An 18,504-nucleotide genomic window follows, 5' to 3' on the forward strand; every position below is an offset into this window, starting at 1 on the left:
TGCTGAAAATTTTTGTAAATTTGTTTGTCTGTTCTCCTCATAACAATTTTCAGAACTGAAAAATCCATTATTCATGTATTGTTTTAAAAGATTCCACCCATTTGCAACATAACATTTTGGCCTAATTCCATTTTACAAAAAGTACATGTGTAAAGTGTGAGTCAGTGTGGCTGGAGAGCTCAAAACATTATTCTCTATCTTGGTCCTAATGAGCTTTCTTTTAGACTCATTTGTACATAAGGGTGATATAAAAGCTTAACAAACTACTCTGAAACAGAGTAGCTGACTAAAACATGTTATTAATGCAGGCCACGACCCTACAGACAGGTGTATCAAAAATTGTGTTTGTGGAGCCACAAGATTCTCACTGTAGCAGAGCAAGAGTATGTATAGGTATGCTTTTACTGGAGCTGTTACATCCAGGCCCATAGTAAGAGGTCATCATGCTCCATCTAGTGGAATCACACAATGCATCTTCCTCATCTGGCACAGGAAGATAGGAGAGTGGGAATTTCCTCATTTTATTTTCACAGGTCGATTCTGACTGGCCTCTTCCCACCCACGTCTGGAACTGTGCTGGTTGGTGGCCTGGATATTCAGACTCACATGGACTCCATCCGGCACAGATTAGGCATGTGCCCTCAGCACAACATCTTATTCAATCAGTAAGTAGCACTCTGTACTAGCTTTAAGAATAAGGGTCCCAATCTACATGCTTGACACATCCCCAAAGTTTCTCTGACTATGCTGACAGTGAACATACCTCAGAGGCACTTCTCCCAGAGAAGGTCTATGATCCAGATTTAAGGTAAAGCGGCCCCTCTTCTTTTAGCAAGATAAAGCTAGAGTGAATTTATTGCTGCTTAGGAAAAAATCTGCTTATTCATTCAAATTACATTGGTGCCTTTCTGTCTGATTTCACAGCCTTACTGTAGCTGAGCACATCTTGTTTTATTCTCAACTGAAAGGAAGATCGAGGGATGATGCCGAGCAGGAGTTGGAAACGATGCTAGAAGACATGGGCCTCACCCATAAAAGGAATGAAGAGGCTCAGAATTTGTCAGGTGACTGCAGGATTGTTCTAAGATGTTTTTTCTACTGCTTTTTCTTTGTCTTTGAACAAATGTTGTTTTAATTACATGTTTGGGGCTGCATTCTGACACACAACTGCACTGGGGAGGTCTTTACTTTCGAAGACTAAATGGGACCGTACAAATAAGGGTCGTGGCACAACCTGTCTCAAAACCTTCTGTTTCTTACAAAAATACAATAAATTCAAATGCAGTTTACACTGTTACTTTTAAATGAGTGTATATATTAAAAAAACTGTCAGGGTAAGAAAAAGCACAAAAGACCATGTTCTACTATTTCAAGACAAATTTAGTATTGTACTATCATACTGCTCTACTGTTTGCGTCAGTGCTTTATACACTGTTTTATTTGGTAGAAGTAATTTCTTTCATTCTAAAGGTAAAAATGCACATGGTGCTCATTTCTCTTTCAGATTCAAAACTGATTTGAATAAACAGCCAGGTGTTCTTATACTACTTTGTCCTAACTGCAGCTATTACAAATCTCATATCTTCCTGCTTGTGCTTCTTGCAACAAGCAGAAAATGCAATGTGTAGATGAAAAATATGTTTTTAAAAAAGTAAGATTAGGAAGAAAAACGTGACTTTGAAGAAATATTTGGCTGAGGTTGAGTTTTGTTTTGCTTGGTCCCCACATTGAAAAGCAGTCTTAATTATATCCCTGCCATTTACATGACTCTTGGATGTGTCTGTCCTCTGGTAGGTGGAATGCAAAGGAAACTATCTGTAGCCATTGCTTTTGTGGGTGAAGCAAAAGTGGTAGTCTTGGATGAGCCCACTTCTGGAGTTGATCCGTATTCCAGGCGATCTATCTGGGATCTTTTGCTGAAGTATCGCTCAGGTAACAGGTTTGAGAGTGGGAATTATTTGGGTTTTTTTTTTTTAAACCTGTCATAGATGCAGCATGTGCCTGCTGTGTAAACTGCCATGAGTAGTCTAACATGAATACAAGCAAACAAGATTCTTTGACCAGATACCTAAGATGTGGCAAACCTGGGATGCAGCTCTGGTGCAAAGAAAGCCCTGCATTAATTGCCTGAAGACTAAGCAGAGTTTTGAGTTTCAGAGCAAGTCCATGCCTTGAACATTCCCCCTTCTTCCTTCTAGGCAGAACCATCATCCTCTCAACCCATCACATGGATGAGGCAGACATCCTTGGAGACAGAGTAGCCATCATATCCCAAGGGAAACTCTTCTGCTCAGGCTCTCCTGTGTTCCTAAAGAACAGCTTTGGGTCTGGCTTCTATCTCACTCTTGTTCGAAAAATGAAAAACACCAGAACTGGAAGGTATTCAGTAAGTATGCAGCTCCCTCTCTGCCTGTGTAATCTGAGAAATGCATACATGCATTCACGCACTGCATCAGGGTAGGAAGCAGTTAAATTTTGCCTGTGTACAAAACTGACTTGAAAATGAAGAAAGCAATGAGAAAATTTTATGACACCTTATGAAAGTATGTGGAGAGATGAATCTCTCTGTAAAAATCTCCTCTGTTTTTATAAATATGTGTCCAGCTAGACTAGTGAAAATAATAGATGGATATGAAGCCCTCAGTGATCTATATTTCACTCTTGTCAGTTAAGTATGTTCAAACTTTTACCAATCAACTTGCCTTTGTCCATATACATGTTTTCTGATGCTTGTTTTTGCAGTACGCTGTTTGTAAACATGGTATAGTCTAGTAATTAGTTCAGATAGCAGAAGAGTCTGCATTTGTTTGTAGTTAAACTAGCCTCGCACTACTTGAGGAGTGGTGGTCTGGATTCTTTCTGCTCTTAGTAGTGTTTCCAGTGTTAGTAGCAACACGATCAGTATACTCATGTGCAGTACTTAGTGATCACGTTTCCCTGGGTATTTTGCATGCAATTCAGAACTGACAGATATGCTTTGTGCAAGTGGATTTATATTTTCTGCATTGCTTGACCCAGTCCTCAGATGACTTTCAGCATATGTTCAAGATGCTCCAGATATGACATATTTTCACTGACTGAAGCCATTCAAAGGCTGACAACCCTTACATCCAGTTTTGCATGTATCTGAACAACTTCCATCTATGTGTCTGTTGCTTGTCCATGCTAGTCACTTTGTAGCTGTGGATCTCAGTGCTCCTGCTCCTGCTCCAGCTGTGCACACAGGGACAAAGAAGAAGCTCCAGAGCAGGAACTGGATGGTAAGAAGTGGGATGGTTCAACATTCCAGCACATAGCTATGTCTTCTGTTATGCTGCAATCTCATCTTGCAGACCAATGCTGCTGAGGTCCACTTCTTCGGTATTTGTGTCTAACATCCGTATTGTATTGTAACATGAATTTGATAAGGAGTTTTTTATGTTTTCTTACTGTTGCACATTTTTTGATATATAGCTGATCTCAGGTACAGATAAAGAACTGGAAGTTTGTGTGCTGTAGAAGTGTAGACTGAGTTTTGAACTACTCTGCACCAAATGTGTAATTTAATAATGAAAACTAAAGCATACCAGGAGCAAAGGGGACTGAGTTTCTTAGAAAAAGTAATTTTGGCTTTTATACATAAGAGAAGAACTTAAGCAGGTATTCCCAAAGATTTCATTGTTCTTTATTAATCGACTGAAATAGTTTCCTGCTACATAGTTCCAGAGCATAATTAGCAACATAGTCCAGTCCAGTACAGAATTAACTGAGATATCTGTGAGTTACGTAATAGTGCAGCCCTCTTTTGTATAGTGCAAACAACAGCTTTTGAAATCACGCTTAGCACTGTTAAATACTCATTCTTTGAACACTGTTTTGACATTTCACAGGAAATCTCGATGAGCTTGCAGAAGTAATTCATCATCATATCCCAGAAGCAAAGTTAATTGAAAGCATTGGTCAGGAACTCATTTACCTTTTGCCCAATAAAAACTTTAAACAGAGATCTTATGCCAGTCTCTTCAGAGAACTGGAGGAAACATTGGATGACCTGGGACTTAGCAGCTTTGGAGTTTCTGATACACCACTTGAAGAGGTAATAGACATTAAAATATCTGCTAATCTTGCCATCAGTACACAAAATATTTTCTGAGATAGTTCCTGCTCATAAACACATAGTCATACTGGTTCTCAATAGCCCCTTCAAAACCTAGTCACATATGCTGTAGCACATTCAAAGTCTTTGGGATGAGTGTAGAGAAAGGATTCAAGTCTTACCTCATGTTAGCCTTATGGAGCATGACTCATTAGCCTGAACTCTTACTTTCTTTGTATCTTAATTTGTTCCTTTCTTTATTTTCTGATGTAGTTTATAAGAGACCTCTGATTGTATTATAAGCAGGAGTACTGATAATTTTTCTGTTACATTAAAGGATGATGCATAGTGTTCCAGAGGCCAGGTTATTGTACCTGTTCTGTTCCTAACCAGGAGATGTATTTGTCTATGGCAGGTTTTCCTAAAGGTCACAGCAGAAGCTGACCCTGGAATGCAAAAAGCAGGTATAGAAGCATAAATGAAGTAAAAAGCAGCCTCAGAACTTTCAGTCTTGGTATGGTGTTCTTGCCAAAACAAATTTGGTCAACAAATATCTGTTGATAGGGCCTGGCATGATATCTGAGAAAAAAGATGAAGTCAATTGACTTTTATTTAGATTGGATGAAGTTCTTAACTAAATGGAGTGTCAAGCCCCCAGATGTCAATGGTCTTAACAGTTTTATAAAAAGTACTTTGCTGATCATTAGTCCATAAACTGCATACATGATTGACTTGTTCATCCTGCTGAGTAAGAGGAGCATCAGCCTATGTGATGCTACTAGATATGGCCATAGTACAACAGTTATAAGTAAAGCAATTTGGTGATGTGATACACAGGTGGTAAAATCTGGAGCTCATTAAAATGTTTGAGCTTCCTTTATCTATGGAGGATAAAGTACCTTCTCTGACCCTTTCCATCTTAACCTAGGAGACACTCAAGAAAATGGCTCTACTCTCGGCAAAACTTCTACTGAGAATAAACCAGCTGAACAAACCACACTGAAAACCAGTGATGCTTCTCGAATGCCAGTAGGCATAGCAGGAGATCCAAATGAAGGCAAAGGGTCCCAACAGTACAAAGGTTTTCAGCTTGTACAGCAGCAGATCAAAGCACTGCTCATCAAACGGTTCCACCATGCCTCCCGCAGCCACAAGGACTTCTTAGCCCAGGTATTGACTTGCTTTTGCTGGTTTTGATTCTTTCCCAATGTTCTCAACTCTATCTTTCCTAGCAATGTCTCTATGCAAAATACCTGAGGTGCTGCAAATGGGTAACGGTGTCCCTAACCATTGTACTTATGATTTCCATTCTTCTGCCTCTGATTCTATTTCTATTCACCCACACCAAGTTCCTGATTCAGTCACTACCAGCATTTTAATTTTAACATAATACAGATCTGTGACAACCAGAATCTTAACTGAAAGAACTGGAAATTATATTATTGGTATTCAGGAGATAAAACAGATCCAGTCTCTGTGCTTCCGCTGTCTCTCCTTTGTTTATATATGTTATGAGGTGTGTATGGTGTCACCCTATATCATACATCTAATAACCTAGTGTGGTGTTTTCATGTTCCCTGCAGATTGTTCTCCCTGCTAGTTTTGTGTTGCTGTCTTTAATACTTACAGTCATTATTCCTCCATTTGGAGAATATCCCGCCTTAACCTTACACCCTTGGATCTATGGACAACAGTTTACTTTCTTCAGGTAAGAGGAATCACTGAGTGAAAACATATTGCCATATATAAACCCTTTTCTCCCGACCACTTAGGATCATGGAGCTCTGTCTTACTGGGCTTTTCTCACTCTGTGTGATACGAAAAAGGACTAACCCCATTGGTGTCACCAGATATTTAGAACAGCATGAAATTGGTGCAAGTGGAGAATACAGCTGCTAGTATGTCTAACCAATAGTCCTTGAAGTATCTTGCTATCTTTGGTACTCTCCTCTTCCTACCCGAATGCTCATAAAGTTACATATCCTGCCTAGCAGGAGATCGAGGACAGTAAGAAATCTGACTCTTTCTGATATACCAATGAACTACTCCTATATTCATTATCCTAAAGAACAGTGACATTCAAGCCTATCTGCTGACCTATTGTAGATATATTTAGAGTATTTCAACAAAGTTATGGAAACAAGATGAATGCAGAGGCTCCTAGGTTTTATTAATGCTGCTGTTTAGCAGTTTCACCTTATGCGGTATTCTTTGATTGGATCTGAATTCTTTTTTTTTTTTTTTTTGTCTACTAGCACTTTGTTTCCTTTCATTATTCATAGAAGCTTCAGGTCTATTCTCTCCAGGTCACTGTACAATTTCTCTGTGCTCTCATGAACACTTCACCCTCACTTCCATGTATTCCAAAGCTTAACTGGTATGAAGTCAAAATGTGCAAAATAGAGGAAAATTTTAAACAATGTTTAAGTCCTAGACTAGATTGCAACTAGCAGAAAGCAGCAAACCTGAAGGGAATTATTCTGAAGAGTTTTCCTTGAGTTTCGTACTGAAAATTCGCATGAAAGTTCAATTTAATTTACATATGCTAGTATATGGAGCAGAGTTTGATATTTATGTTTGTATAACATTTGGCATTAGCAATATGCTGTCATCTAATATTATTACGTTGTTAGCTGCCGACTCTTCACTATTAGCAGCATTGTCTCTTTAGCCTCAGCAAATGAAAATGCAGATTATCATTTTCCATCTGCTTATTTCTGTGTGTGACAGGGCTGAGAGGGTAGAATTGTGTATTCAAGCCTTTTTGGAGAAGATTTCTATAGGACTATATCAGAAGTCATGCTTTACTATTAGGAGAAAAAGTCCATTGCTTTAGCCTGTTAACCATCTTGGAAGGTTCTGGGGTTTTATGTGAATAAATAAAATAAGTGAATTGTCATGATTTGGAGAGGGGCAGTTGATTCTGCCGTATGGCTGTCCTTCACCAGTTGTTGTGTGTATCCCAATACAATAGTTTGAAGAACTTATTTATAGTGAAAGTCCTATTTTACTTCTTTAGCAATGAGCGTCCTGGGAGTGAGCAGATGATCTCCCTAACTGATGCTTTCTTGAATAAACCAGGATTTGGAAATCGCTGCATGAAGAATCAACCCCTTCCGTAAGTCACCGGCTAACCTCTCTTGAATAACATTCTAGCAGGGTGTTACTAGCAGAACTTGAGTAGTGAAACAAGAATTAATTGGCTTGAATTTTCATTAAGCTGATTGCTTCAGGCAATAATATCTAATATTGGGTCAAAAGGAACAAACAAACAGCAACACAGCAATGCCACTGGATTAAGAACGATTCACAGTGCTCTAGCTGCTGGAAAACTGCTCATGTAGCCTTCAATTGAGGATTAAGCAACTTCGACATGTATGTCAGTAGGCCAGTGGGCACAGACCCAAATCTTCCTGGCTTCCCTGGCACTTTCCACATGTGAGTCCCCTCTGGTTTCTCCTGTTCCCACTGGTGTGTTAGGATACAACAGCTTCAGCAGATGCTGAGAGTGTGAAGAAGCAATAGGACAATCTCTATGATTTGAAGCTATTCTTACTCTGAAGGACAGTGTTAGTAGAGCTTTTACTTCAATTTTTATTGTACTACCCATTTCCCCTGCCTGAAGGCATCTGTCACTAGCATGCTATGCTTTGCCATTTGTTCCTTTTTCCCTGCCTCTTTCACTCATGTTATCCACCAACTTGATTCTCCCGGCTGCCCTCTCTTCTCTCGTCCCCTTCCTCTCCTCCACCTGATGTGGCAGGAACAAAGAGTAAACTTCAAAAACTAAAGAGAGAAAAGATAGCGCATGTGTAAGAAAAAAGATAGTTTTTTTGCAAAGATATGTGTCCACTCCAGATTCCGTGTGGGCTGATGAATCACAGTCCCTTTTTTCTTTCAGTATCCTATCTGGAAGCTGAAGACAGTGAACTTGGCAGAAATGTGGGGGGAGATTATATTTATTCATGTTTACCAAGTACTGTAAAATGTTCTTATAATTCATAACTCACAGGATAAGGGCTGAGAGGAGAATATCTGCTGAGAACATTGCGATTTTGTGGATTTGTTAGCTGTCATTAACTGTATCCCTGCACAGCTTAAAGTCTGTTCCCCTACCCAGGAACTACCCATGCAATAATATGCCAACTACTTGGAGCACACCTGTTGTTCATCCTAACCTAAGTAGTCTATTGCTGAGCCAGAAGTGGACTCCTGAGAATCCTTCACCTTCCTGCAAGTGCAGTACTCGCAAGAAACTCACTATGCTGCCAGAATGCCCTGCAGGCGCAGGAGGCCTCCCACCACCACAGGTAGTGTCCCTGGGTCATAAATCTTGTTAGAAAAGCTTCATGTCAAGTTCTGGAAAAAGGGATTAGCATCCAAGTACCTTGCCATGCCAATATACACGGAAAAAAATAGTACATTTTTTAAGGGAGCAAGAATTACTAGAATCTGGAATTCAAATTTAGAGGTATTAGAAAAGCTTGAGCATGTAGATGAAATCTGATTACTATCTTCATCCAAATTACAAACTTTTCATATAGAGGAAAATAACAAATTTTAACAGTTTTTCAAATAATTTTAAGAAAGGTATTGGGTTTTTTGCCTCAAAGAATGGTTTGATTTAGAAGATCACTTACCTTTAAAGAAAGAGAGGGAAGGAGAGACAAAGAAGAAAGGAAGGAAAGAACAAATGTCATGATTTTGAAAATCATGGACTGGAGTAATGTCATTAAAAAATGAAAAATTAATATTGAGTCAACCCCAAATTATTCTTTTTAAAATGTCTTTTGGTTCCATTTCTAGAAAATTCTAAGCCTTTCTGTTTGTATGCACATGCACGAAGACAAGTAATTTAATAACCACTGATGCTGTATGTAGACATGACACCTACATTCCCACCTGTTCCAATCAATGAATAATCTTACTAGTGCCCTTTATAAACTGTGCTTGATCTTTTGAAGAGCAAAGGAAAAATACAGCCTCTTCATGTTTACATTTTCTAGATGTTTTTCTAACAAGTTAAAGAAAACAGAACTGCAGACACTCTGAGTAATAACTCACTAATTTAATGTCTCACCATGCACACCATTTAACTTTAATATTCCTGTTTGCCAGGCTGCACACATTAGCCAAGTGACTAAAATAATTCTAGTTCTAACACTAATGTCACAAGTTTAATCGGTTTCTGAATCCAAATCCAAATACTGATTCAACTTGCTTTGGTTTCTCTATCACTATTCACAAAACAGCAAAGCAAAGCTGCTTTAAATATCTGTAAAATTCCTGTCTATGAAGCAAGAGAAGAAATTAATAAAGAGATTATATGCTAACCTTATTCACAGCATCCCGAGTTATTTCTGATTTCCAAGTAATCCAGGTCCAACAGCCAGCTAAAGCTGAATTTTGCTAATTGCATGCTAGTGCATTAGAGAGGGAAATGTAGTGTAAAACCTAAAATCCAAATAGGATGCAAAATTATTGTTTGTTTATGGGGATTCTAATCCTCTGAGGGAAATGTATTTATCGTTATATTATCCAGATAATTTTGCAGGATATGATAGTTTCATATAACTTGTCAGGAAGACGCAGTTTACATTTGAGTCTTCAGAGAAGCAACGGTATGTAAATAACTGTGAGGTACGTCTGTGCATAGACAGCTCATTTAATGAGGGCACTATGAGAATGTTAACCCTTCTCCCTCCGCGCTGTCTAGAATCAACCAGACAACTGCAAAGTACCTTCTGTGTCATCTCATCCAATACTGCCTCTCTGTGGACAAATGTGGGAACTTCTAGAAATTTCATCACTCCTACCTTCTAAGTCCTCACTAGGCCATTCCAGGTTGCAAGCGTTGGCCTCTGAAACCGCCCAGAAACATTTTTAAGAATATTCTTCATTGGTATAAACTCAGCAAGTTTGAGGCCTTGCATTCCACAGTGACCCTGGATTTGCAAAAGACTCACAAAGGCATCATGTGGCATCATTTTCATTACAAAGCAAGAGAGTAATTTTCATTCCAAGTATCTAACATGCTAGTGAAGGTGATTTTTTCATATTAATTTTTACTTCAACTTGCTAAATCATAGAAAACTACCTTATCTTCACTGGGGCTTCATTTTATTTTAAAAGTTTCCTTCTTTCACAGTGAAGAAAAAGCCTTGAGCAACCCTGACCTTTGTTGTAAATAACTCGTGACAAGTTTCAGAATGAAGTGCAAACGTTTTTTGTCAGGCATCACAGATCTCTGTGATGTTATGATTTCTTTTGAAATCTTAGTCAAGTAAGGATGTTTGGGCTTGAAAATGAATGCCCTTCTCTCATTCCAGTGATACTATGAACCTGAGAAATCCCTCTGAACCAAAGGTACTTTTGCTGTTTTCCCGACAAACACTTTCTTAACAGCTTTAGAGACTGTAAAGTTTACTGTGGTTGATTAGGTTTTCTTTTCTTTCCAGAGAGTACAGCACAGCACAGAAGTTCTTCAAGATCTGACCCACAGAAATATTTCAGATTTTCTGGTGAAAACATATCCCACTTTGATAAAAGGGAGGTAGGGACGAGTCTCTCTTTGTTTTTCACATGTGGGACCTAGCCATGAAATTCTCATTTGATAATAGAATAGCGCCTGATGTGCCACAGTATTTTGTAGACTTGAGAATGATGTTTGTATTCCTGATGTAAGAATTGGAGATGCTCATTTTAAGGGAGTTAAATTGTTTTAACTATATCTTTTTTATAATCAGATACTCCCTTATAGGCAGAGCTAAGTCTCAGTGTTGATGGAATGCCACTGTTAATGGTAGCTGTGCCAGTGGTGAGGAGACTGCTGCCTCTGCACACCACGGGGAACTGCTTTGCAGAGATACTAGGCCGTGTCCCAGAAGAACTGTAGCTGCACCAGCGGGACCATCTGCCTGAGTTAATTATCACTTGCTTCCCAGAAGTGCCAAAAAGCCAAATGGCAGTGTTCATACATACATCTGTCCTAATGATAACTCCTCAGCTTGCTTGAGTGTCGTGCATGGTAATTATCCGTGCAGTGTCCATGCCCTATTCATTCTGATTCTTGCTAACTTTTCAATTTCCAGCAGCATTCTTGAAATTACCATTATATTAGCTATGTACTGGCTGCCTTTGACTCATTCATCTTAGGGCATCTCATAATGTTTCAGATACATCTTTTGAAATCAATTAATTATGGATTTAGGATAATGCTAGTATGACTCACTTCAGAAATCTTGCTTATCTCTGTATGAGCTGGAGATTAATCATGTCAGAAAACAAAACAAAAATCCCACTGCAGGGAATACCATAAATCCTGAAAACCCCACAACAAAGTAATCAGCAGCAATTAAAAAAAGGAAGCAAATTTTTTTTTAAAAAAAAAAGGTCTCTAGGGGAAACTGGACATCTGCAAAACATAGGAACTCACCTTCAATTTCAATTTAAGCCTGACAATACCATTGACTTCGGTTCAGTGCATTATGAGACAGGATTCTCTTTGTCTGTTTCAGCTTGAAGAGCAAATACTGGGTCAATGAGCAAAGGTAAGAAACCAATTCAGAGATTACTGTGGTAAATAGAGGAACAATGAATTTCTGTTTAACTGTGGAGCCTCACAATGTTTCTGTGAATGGACAAGGGGAATTGTAGCAGATAGTACAGAACAAAGAGATGGCTTCAGGGGGAAATAGGTTGGGAGTCAGTAAGGGTTTTATAAAGACAAGGAGTTATATTTGTTTGGACTGCCCCCACAATGATGAAAGCTAGAGGCACACAATGGAACTATCAGAGTTTTCTCTACAAGAGTCAGACTAAGGCTAAGTGGTGGAGAGTTATACTACAATGCTGCACTCCATTATGATAGTTCCCTGAGGGTGCTCTTTCAAAGTATAGCAGAAAAATATACTAGGAAGCATCCAAAAAAAAAGGACCTAGGTAAGATGAATCCTAGACACCAGCCTACTGAATACAGAAGTAACAGCCACAGCTCCTCATCTGTGCTCCGAACATGTCAATAGTTATAAAACAGATCCCACTATGTAAGCTCCACGCTTACATAGAGGCATCAGCTAACTAACCCCAGTGTCATGTCTGCACTGTAGCTACTAAGCTTAGAAGATAGCTGATTAGTCTGAAGAACATACTTGTTTAGTTTTTCATCAGCAGTAGGAATTCACTTCAAAGGTAGCGGCTGGGTGAATGGCTTCCTTCACAGAATATCTGCTTATTCATGTTCAAACTTTACTTTCTATGTAATTTCTATGTACTTTCTATGGGATTAGACTTTGGTTCACCTCATGCAATAGTATTTATCGTTACAGAGTATTGGCTGGCACCAGCATTGGTGAATACCTCTTCCTCTCAAGGGAACTGAAATTTTAGCTGATACCAATGTTGTTCTCAGTCCTCTATGCTGTTCAAACATTTATGCATCAATTACCTTGATTTAAAGATTTTGTGCTGTACAGATAACTGTTTTCTCCAAATCTATCTAAATAATAATTTTCTCAGCATCCTGGCATGAACACCTCAGAAACTGATAGAACTTGTGCTATTTGTAAGCCCTATGAAGACCTAATACAACTTATTAGAAAAAGAGTAGAGATTGTTGTTCATTAATTATATGAGATATAAAAATCAAACTTACATTAAATGGGTTTTTAATATTTCCATCAACGTACAGAGCTTTCTGTCTGTGGTACAAGTGATTAATGATAATGTTCTCTTTGCTAGATATGGAGGAATTTCTATAGGAGGAAGGCTCCCAGTCCTTCATGTTTCTGGAGATCAAGTTGTCAATTTTTTAAGTGATCTTGGCCGAATGATGAATGTGACAGGAGTAAGCAAGATTCTTTATCTTTTGATCTCTTTACTAAGGAATTGTTACAAATCTGAAAAGCTGTGGCAATGGATTTCACACAGATAGCTGATCTTTAATGTTTTCCTTTTTATTTTAGGGGCAAAATTCACTGGCTGCCGCTAAAGAAATTTCTAATTTCCTTAAATACATGGAAACTGAGGATAATATTAAGGTATGTGCTTGAAGTAATCTGCTAATGCACAGTCTTTCTTGACATAGACTTCAAACTGTGAGAATACTGCTAGCAGCATTCTCCAATGCAAGAAGAGCTGAAATAATATACTTATAAGTGACATGGGATACAGTGTTAATGCAAAGTTATTTCTAATGTGAGGGGTTTTTAACCATGCTCTTGGTACTTCTTGCTGTCCTAAATACTTCCAAGCAGGACACATTCTGCTAAATTTTAAAATATGCTTCTGTAAAATCCCTTGACGTGGTCATCCAGCCCATGTAAAAGCATAGTATGTGAGCTCCTCCTGCTGGACTGTGCCTAGAAGCTATGAATTCCTGGTTCTGGATTCTTCCCCGCTGACAATGGCCTCCAAAGCAGACAAAAGGTAGCCAAGATTTCTCCTGCAGTTGAGGTTATTTGTGAAGTCTTCCTAAAAGAATCTGTGTTTTCTGACTCTTTCAGGTGTGGTTTAACAATAAAGGTTGGCATGCTATGGTTAGTTTCCTTAATGTAGCAAATAATGCAATCCTTAGAGCTAACCTGCGGACTGGCCAAGCCCCTGAGGAATACGGGATCACTACTGTAAACCATCCTCTGAACCTCACTAAGGAGCAACTCTCTGAAGTCACTGTGTAAGTCTCCCTCTGCTCTGCTGCTGGCTTTTACCCCCCCCTCTCCTGATGGCTTGCCACCTCCAATATACTCACAGTCTGAGAAAAAATAGTTCAATTTGTGGAGACTTCTCCCTGAAGCTTATGCTAATCAAGAGCTGGATATGTAACCTATTATTTTCTGTCTCATTACATTCCTGTAAGCATTAATTCCCACCCAACACAGGATCTACGATCATTGGTTATACATGATTATATGTTTCTGTTGATACCCAAGCACAAAGATTCAGAAGTCTTTCTTCAAGCTCCAAAGCCAGCAGATCTACTTGTGAAATAAAACAGAGATCATAATCAGAAAAGGAATCAGAATTTATTCTTAATTGACTACAAGCAAGCAGTAGTCGACAACCTCCATCTTGGTGCTAAGGATAGAGCACAGATAGATTTTCAATGGCATATGGTAGGGCTGGTGAATTCCAGAATCTGAAAGCCACAATTTCATTTCGTTTATTAAGTTCAAAAGTAAGCAAAACTGAAGGCTTCTGCCTTAGCACAGAGGCAAGATCTGTGCTTCATATTACTGTCTGCAACTTGCCTCTTTAAGACCCTCTTTTTCCCACCTCCCAGAGCACTTCAATAATTGTGCCTTACTGTCTAGTTCGAGACACATCATACAGGAAAACCTCTCAAACTGAGGTATATGTAGGAGTTGAATTGTTCCAGGCAATGAAGGCCAGTAAAAAATCAGGGAATAATGCCACCAACATCCATACTTGGTAGCTACAATCCCCAACACACCCTGGGAAAATACACTAGCACATTCTGAAATTGGAAAAATCTTCTACTTGCAAAATAAACTCGCTGCTTCTAGATCTTAAAATTTCCTCCAGATTCTCAAAATGCTACTATGGTGGTGTGCTGCATCCATTTTCTTGCTCACAGTCCGTTCTTGTGCTCTATTTTAGACTGACCACTTCAGTGGATGCTGTTGTTGCCATCTGTGTGATTTTTGCCATGTCCTTTATACCAGCCAGTTTTGTCTTATACCTGATTCAAGAACGCGTAACAAAAGCCAAACACCTACAGTTTGTCAGTGGCGTGAGCCCTGCCGTCTACTGGCTAACTAACTTCATGTGGGACATAGTGAGTAACTGCTGGTGGAATTTCATAGCCTGCAATTATTCCTTGGTTTGCATGAACTGGGGACTAATCGGTTAATTGAATGAAGGTGATTCTGAGCATTGCAAAGCATTCATTTCTCTAAGTGTTTCTCAGAGAGCATGCTAAGGATCTGACCTCCTAACTAGTTACAGGTGTAGAAATTATATCAGGTGCACAACTCATTATTCAACTAATGAAGCTGTAATTGTTGTAATCGTAGAGTTTCCAATCCTTACAACTGAATGTACAATAAAGCACAACTTACCATAGCAGGAGAAAGCCCAATTGCCTCATTCATGCCCTCTGAAACATCCATAACATGTTTCAAGATATTCAAGAAATCTAAGTGGGAGATTCAAAGGCTGCTGGAGCAGTAGCTGGAGGGCAGACAACATACTCCAGGGTGTCTAAAATGAAATAGATGTATTTGTTTAGGTCACTGAATAGTGTTCACTGTGTTGTTCCAAAAGAATTTAGATCACAGGCCCAGGCTTGCTTAGACAGGGCTCAGCTACCCTCCCTTTACTCCTCGGGCCACTTTGTCACAAAGGAGCAAATTATTTGCCTGGTTAGGGCACAGCATGAGGTTTGTTTTCTAGCCATGCTTTCTCAACAAAGAGAGTGGCCAAGGGCTTGTGCAATAAGAGAAGCATTAACAGAGAATTAAAAAAAAATTAGAAGGAAAAAAAAATTAATAATTGAAAAGCCAAAACCTCTTCAGGCTTCAGAAGGTACTCTTTCAGGAGAGAGGTAACACAAAGCATTGATTTAATAAATGAGGGAAAAGAAGCAGGTCTCTGAGTTCCTGTGCCCTGCTGGTCACAGCAGACTCCCAGCAGCTTCCTTACAAGAATTCTACTTGGCTCTAGTGCTTGACAGCATGATGCAAAGTATTAACTGGTGTTAGCAGTTCTATGAAATGCCACCTCCCATCTGCATGGGGAGCTCTGTGAGTTGCGGTAGACTAGCGCTACTAATGCTGAATGGAGAAACAGAGAAAAGCCATGGCCGAGCACACTCACTTTAGCCTCCTTCCAGGAATGTGGTTCAAGTAACTAGCTTTTTCCCACCTACGCAGCCTTTGCATCACCAGAAACTGCATTTCCCTTTTTTTCTGTGGGCAGCTTGCCAGCAGGACTGTGAAATAATTGGTTCCCAAACCACAATCTAATAAACAATAATATGTGTTGTATTTTTGATGAACAGCCTGATAAAAGATGTCTCAGGAAAATGTCAAGTGCTGCCAGGGACTCATTGATCCAAAAGCTTGAGTGTGACTACTCTAGCTCAGAGATTCCGGCGTTCCTCAGCACAAAATCATCTTGGAATAACGTGTAGGATTTGGATATATTTGCAGACCTTTCCAGGTCTTACATGCTGATCCTTCCCCTTGTGATGTGGCAGGTGAATTATGCACTGAGTGCTGGAATGGTTGTGGTTATATTCGCCGGATTCAAAAAGAAAGCATACACTTCTCCGACTAATCTCCCTGTGCTTGTTGCCTTGCTGCTTCTGTATGGGTGAGTGTTCAAGGTTGTTCCCACACATGAGGCCCTGTATTTCACATGGAAATGATTTCATGTTATTGAGCTTTGTACTTAGTGGAATCCAGCTTTAAAGAACAAAACTGTGTACAATAGAGGTTAGAGCTCTCTCTCTCCCTGCTCCAGTATGTTTACACACTCCATCTGGCCACGTGCTGTAAAGGAGAAATTTTTTTGTCACCACCTTACATTTTTACGCATAAAATGTGGTCCTTACTGGAAAATATATTCTATGATTTACTTCTTTCTGACATGTACATATTGTAGGAATTTAGTGTTTATTTGTCTCCTTGACAGCGAATACTAAAGTATCAGAATTTAACCCAAGGGCAGAGAGTACTGAGTCTTCAACATTTTTTTAACTTCAAATTAGTACCTGTGTTGGCAATATAGCGTTTTATGTCTGAGTGAAAATCACTTTCTCTCATTTAGTTAGTGATCATATATTTTTATCTATAAAATCATATTCCTGATAGCCCTGCAGCTGATGTAGGCCACACAAAATGATCACCAGATCAATTTATATTTTTAAAGAAAGAAATGAAGCTTTTCACATTCTCCTATGTATATCACAAATTAAGCCTAAGAAGGAACAGTTCTCTTCTGGGAAAACTACCTTTAATTTTTGGAAGTTTTTGTGTTCCTTGAATGAAAATTCTGAGAAAATTTAATCTCTGTAAAATACTCAGTGTGAAAAAATTCTCTCAAAATGCCCATTTAGTTTAATTTTTTATTCATACTTCACTTTTTAAAGTGCAATAGTGGTATCTTTAATAAGTTGCTTGTGCCTCTGCGTATTCATGACCGTGTGGATGGACATTTAAAATATCTTTGCATATTTTAAAGTTTTACCAGATAAAATTTTAAGAATAAATGTGATATCATGGCAGTCACTTCAGTCATCATTTCACAATTTACTACTCAAAATGAAAAACAAAAACAAAGGTAAATTCATAGGGGTGTATATTAGCCGTTGCATCCAGCTCCAGTCACAACGGGAAACTTAGAATCCTTCTTTCTGAGCATGTATGTATTGTGCTGTTAAGCAATCCAGCTTGTTACTGAATTCCTCCTGGTCAGAGTAATTGCTCCTAAGCAATTTAAGTTTATTCCATGGGAACACTCCTCTGCTGATGATGAATGTGTGTAAGAAATCATGGCATAGAAAAATCATGGCATAGAAAAATCATGGCATAGAAATCTTAAAACTCAGTGTAAAAATCCATGGTAGAGGAGTTAGAAAAGAACATCAAAAGGTACAGAGTTTCTGATTTCTCTGGACAGTTCTGAAGGCTGAGGAGTACCTGGCAAAGCAGGACATCAACTTTGCTTTACCTAACTTTTTTTTTTTCTCCTTCTGCTGCAGAAAAAAAGCAGAAAAAACTTTTTATTTAGTAACCAGGGAAAGAGTATTGTAGTGGCACCTCTGGTTGGTTATGCCATTTCATTACACTTGGGATGAGAAGAAAGCTCAGCTTTGTTTTCATTAGGCTAATTGACATGACAATACCGAGAAGCTGTTATAATACTTTTTCTCTCTTTTGTATGCAGATGGGCAGTAATTCCCATGATGTACCCTGCTTCTTCTTTCTTCAGTGTTCCTAGCACTGCTTATGTTGCATTGTCTTGTATTAATCTCTTTGTGGGGATCAACAGCAGTGCCATTACATTCATCCTGGAGTTATTTGAAAATAACCCGGTAAGTAACAATTTTGTTGACAGCTGTTTTTAAAGAGCTGTGCAAAGGGTGTCCAAGCACCATTGTCTCTAACAATAGCTGTCTTTCTCTACCTTGCCATTTTTTTTTGGCAGTAAATGAGTGGGGAATTGCTGAGTAATTGCAGGGACAGCTGAGCAAAATAACCCAGAGAAACAACTCAGGGCACTTGATATCTCGGGCTACACACATGACATTGTTTTTCATCCCTGTGAGCAAATTTCTATACACTTTCACAGCTGGAGAGGAGGGAACATGGCACTTTGTTCTTGCTTCTGCAGCTTGGGTTGTACAGGAAGAGGTAGATGGTAGAAAATCATAGAGTCAGCACTAATTAAAGAAAGACGCCCCTGCT

The 18,504-nt window shown here is 39.0% G+C and overlaps 1 protein-coding gene across 9 annotated transcripts in view; it reads left to right on the plus strand.

Moving 5' to 3' along the window:
* Positions 1-18,504, plus strand: part of ABCA4 (ATP binding cassette subfamily A member 4) — an 86,895-nt gene that overhangs the window by 56,509 nt on the left and 11,882 nt on the right. For all 9 annotated transcript variants that reach the window (XM_054072645.1, XM_054072644.1, XM_054072643.1 and 6 more), the window contains 19 exons: positions 534-665; positions 925-1,064; positions 1,795-1,932; positions 2,199-2,386; positions 3,170-3,260; positions 3,870-4,075; positions 4,491-4,539; positions 5,004-5,245; positions 5,659-5,783; positions 7,095-7,193; positions 8,196-8,385; positions 10,534-10,628; positions 11,593-11,625; positions 12,815-12,920; positions 13,039-13,113; positions 13,579-13,748; positions 14,693-14,870; positions 16,293-16,408; positions 17,984-18,131. In XM_054072645.1, the coding sequence (XP_053928620.1) occupies positions 534-665; positions 925-1,064; positions 1,795-1,932; positions 2,199-2,386; positions 3,170-3,260; positions 3,870-4,075; positions 4,491-4,539; positions 5,004-5,245; positions 5,659-5,783; positions 7,095-7,193; positions 8,196-8,385; positions 10,534-10,628; positions 11,593-11,625; positions 12,815-12,920; positions 13,039-13,113; positions 13,579-13,748; positions 14,693-14,870; positions 16,293-16,408; positions 17,984-18,131 (2,521 nt within the window). The remainder of the gene's footprint in view (positions 1-533; positions 666-924; positions 1,065-1,794; positions 1,933-2,198; positions 2,387-3,169; positions 3,261-3,869; positions 4,076-4,490; positions 4,540-5,003; positions 5,246-5,658; positions 5,784-7,094; positions 7,194-8,195; positions 8,386-10,533; positions 10,629-11,592; positions 11,626-12,814; positions 12,921-13,038; positions 13,114-13,578; positions 13,749-14,692; positions 14,871-16,292; positions 16,409-17,983; positions 18,132-18,504) is intronic.

This window comes from Cuculus canorus, chromosome 8 (assembly GCF_017976375.1).
Source record: "Cuculus canorus isolate bCucCan1 chromosome 8, bCucCan1.pri, whole genome shotgun sequence".
Taxonomy (NCBI): Eukaryota; Metazoa; Chordata; class Aves; order Cuculiformes; family Cuculidae; genus Cuculus; species Cuculus canorus.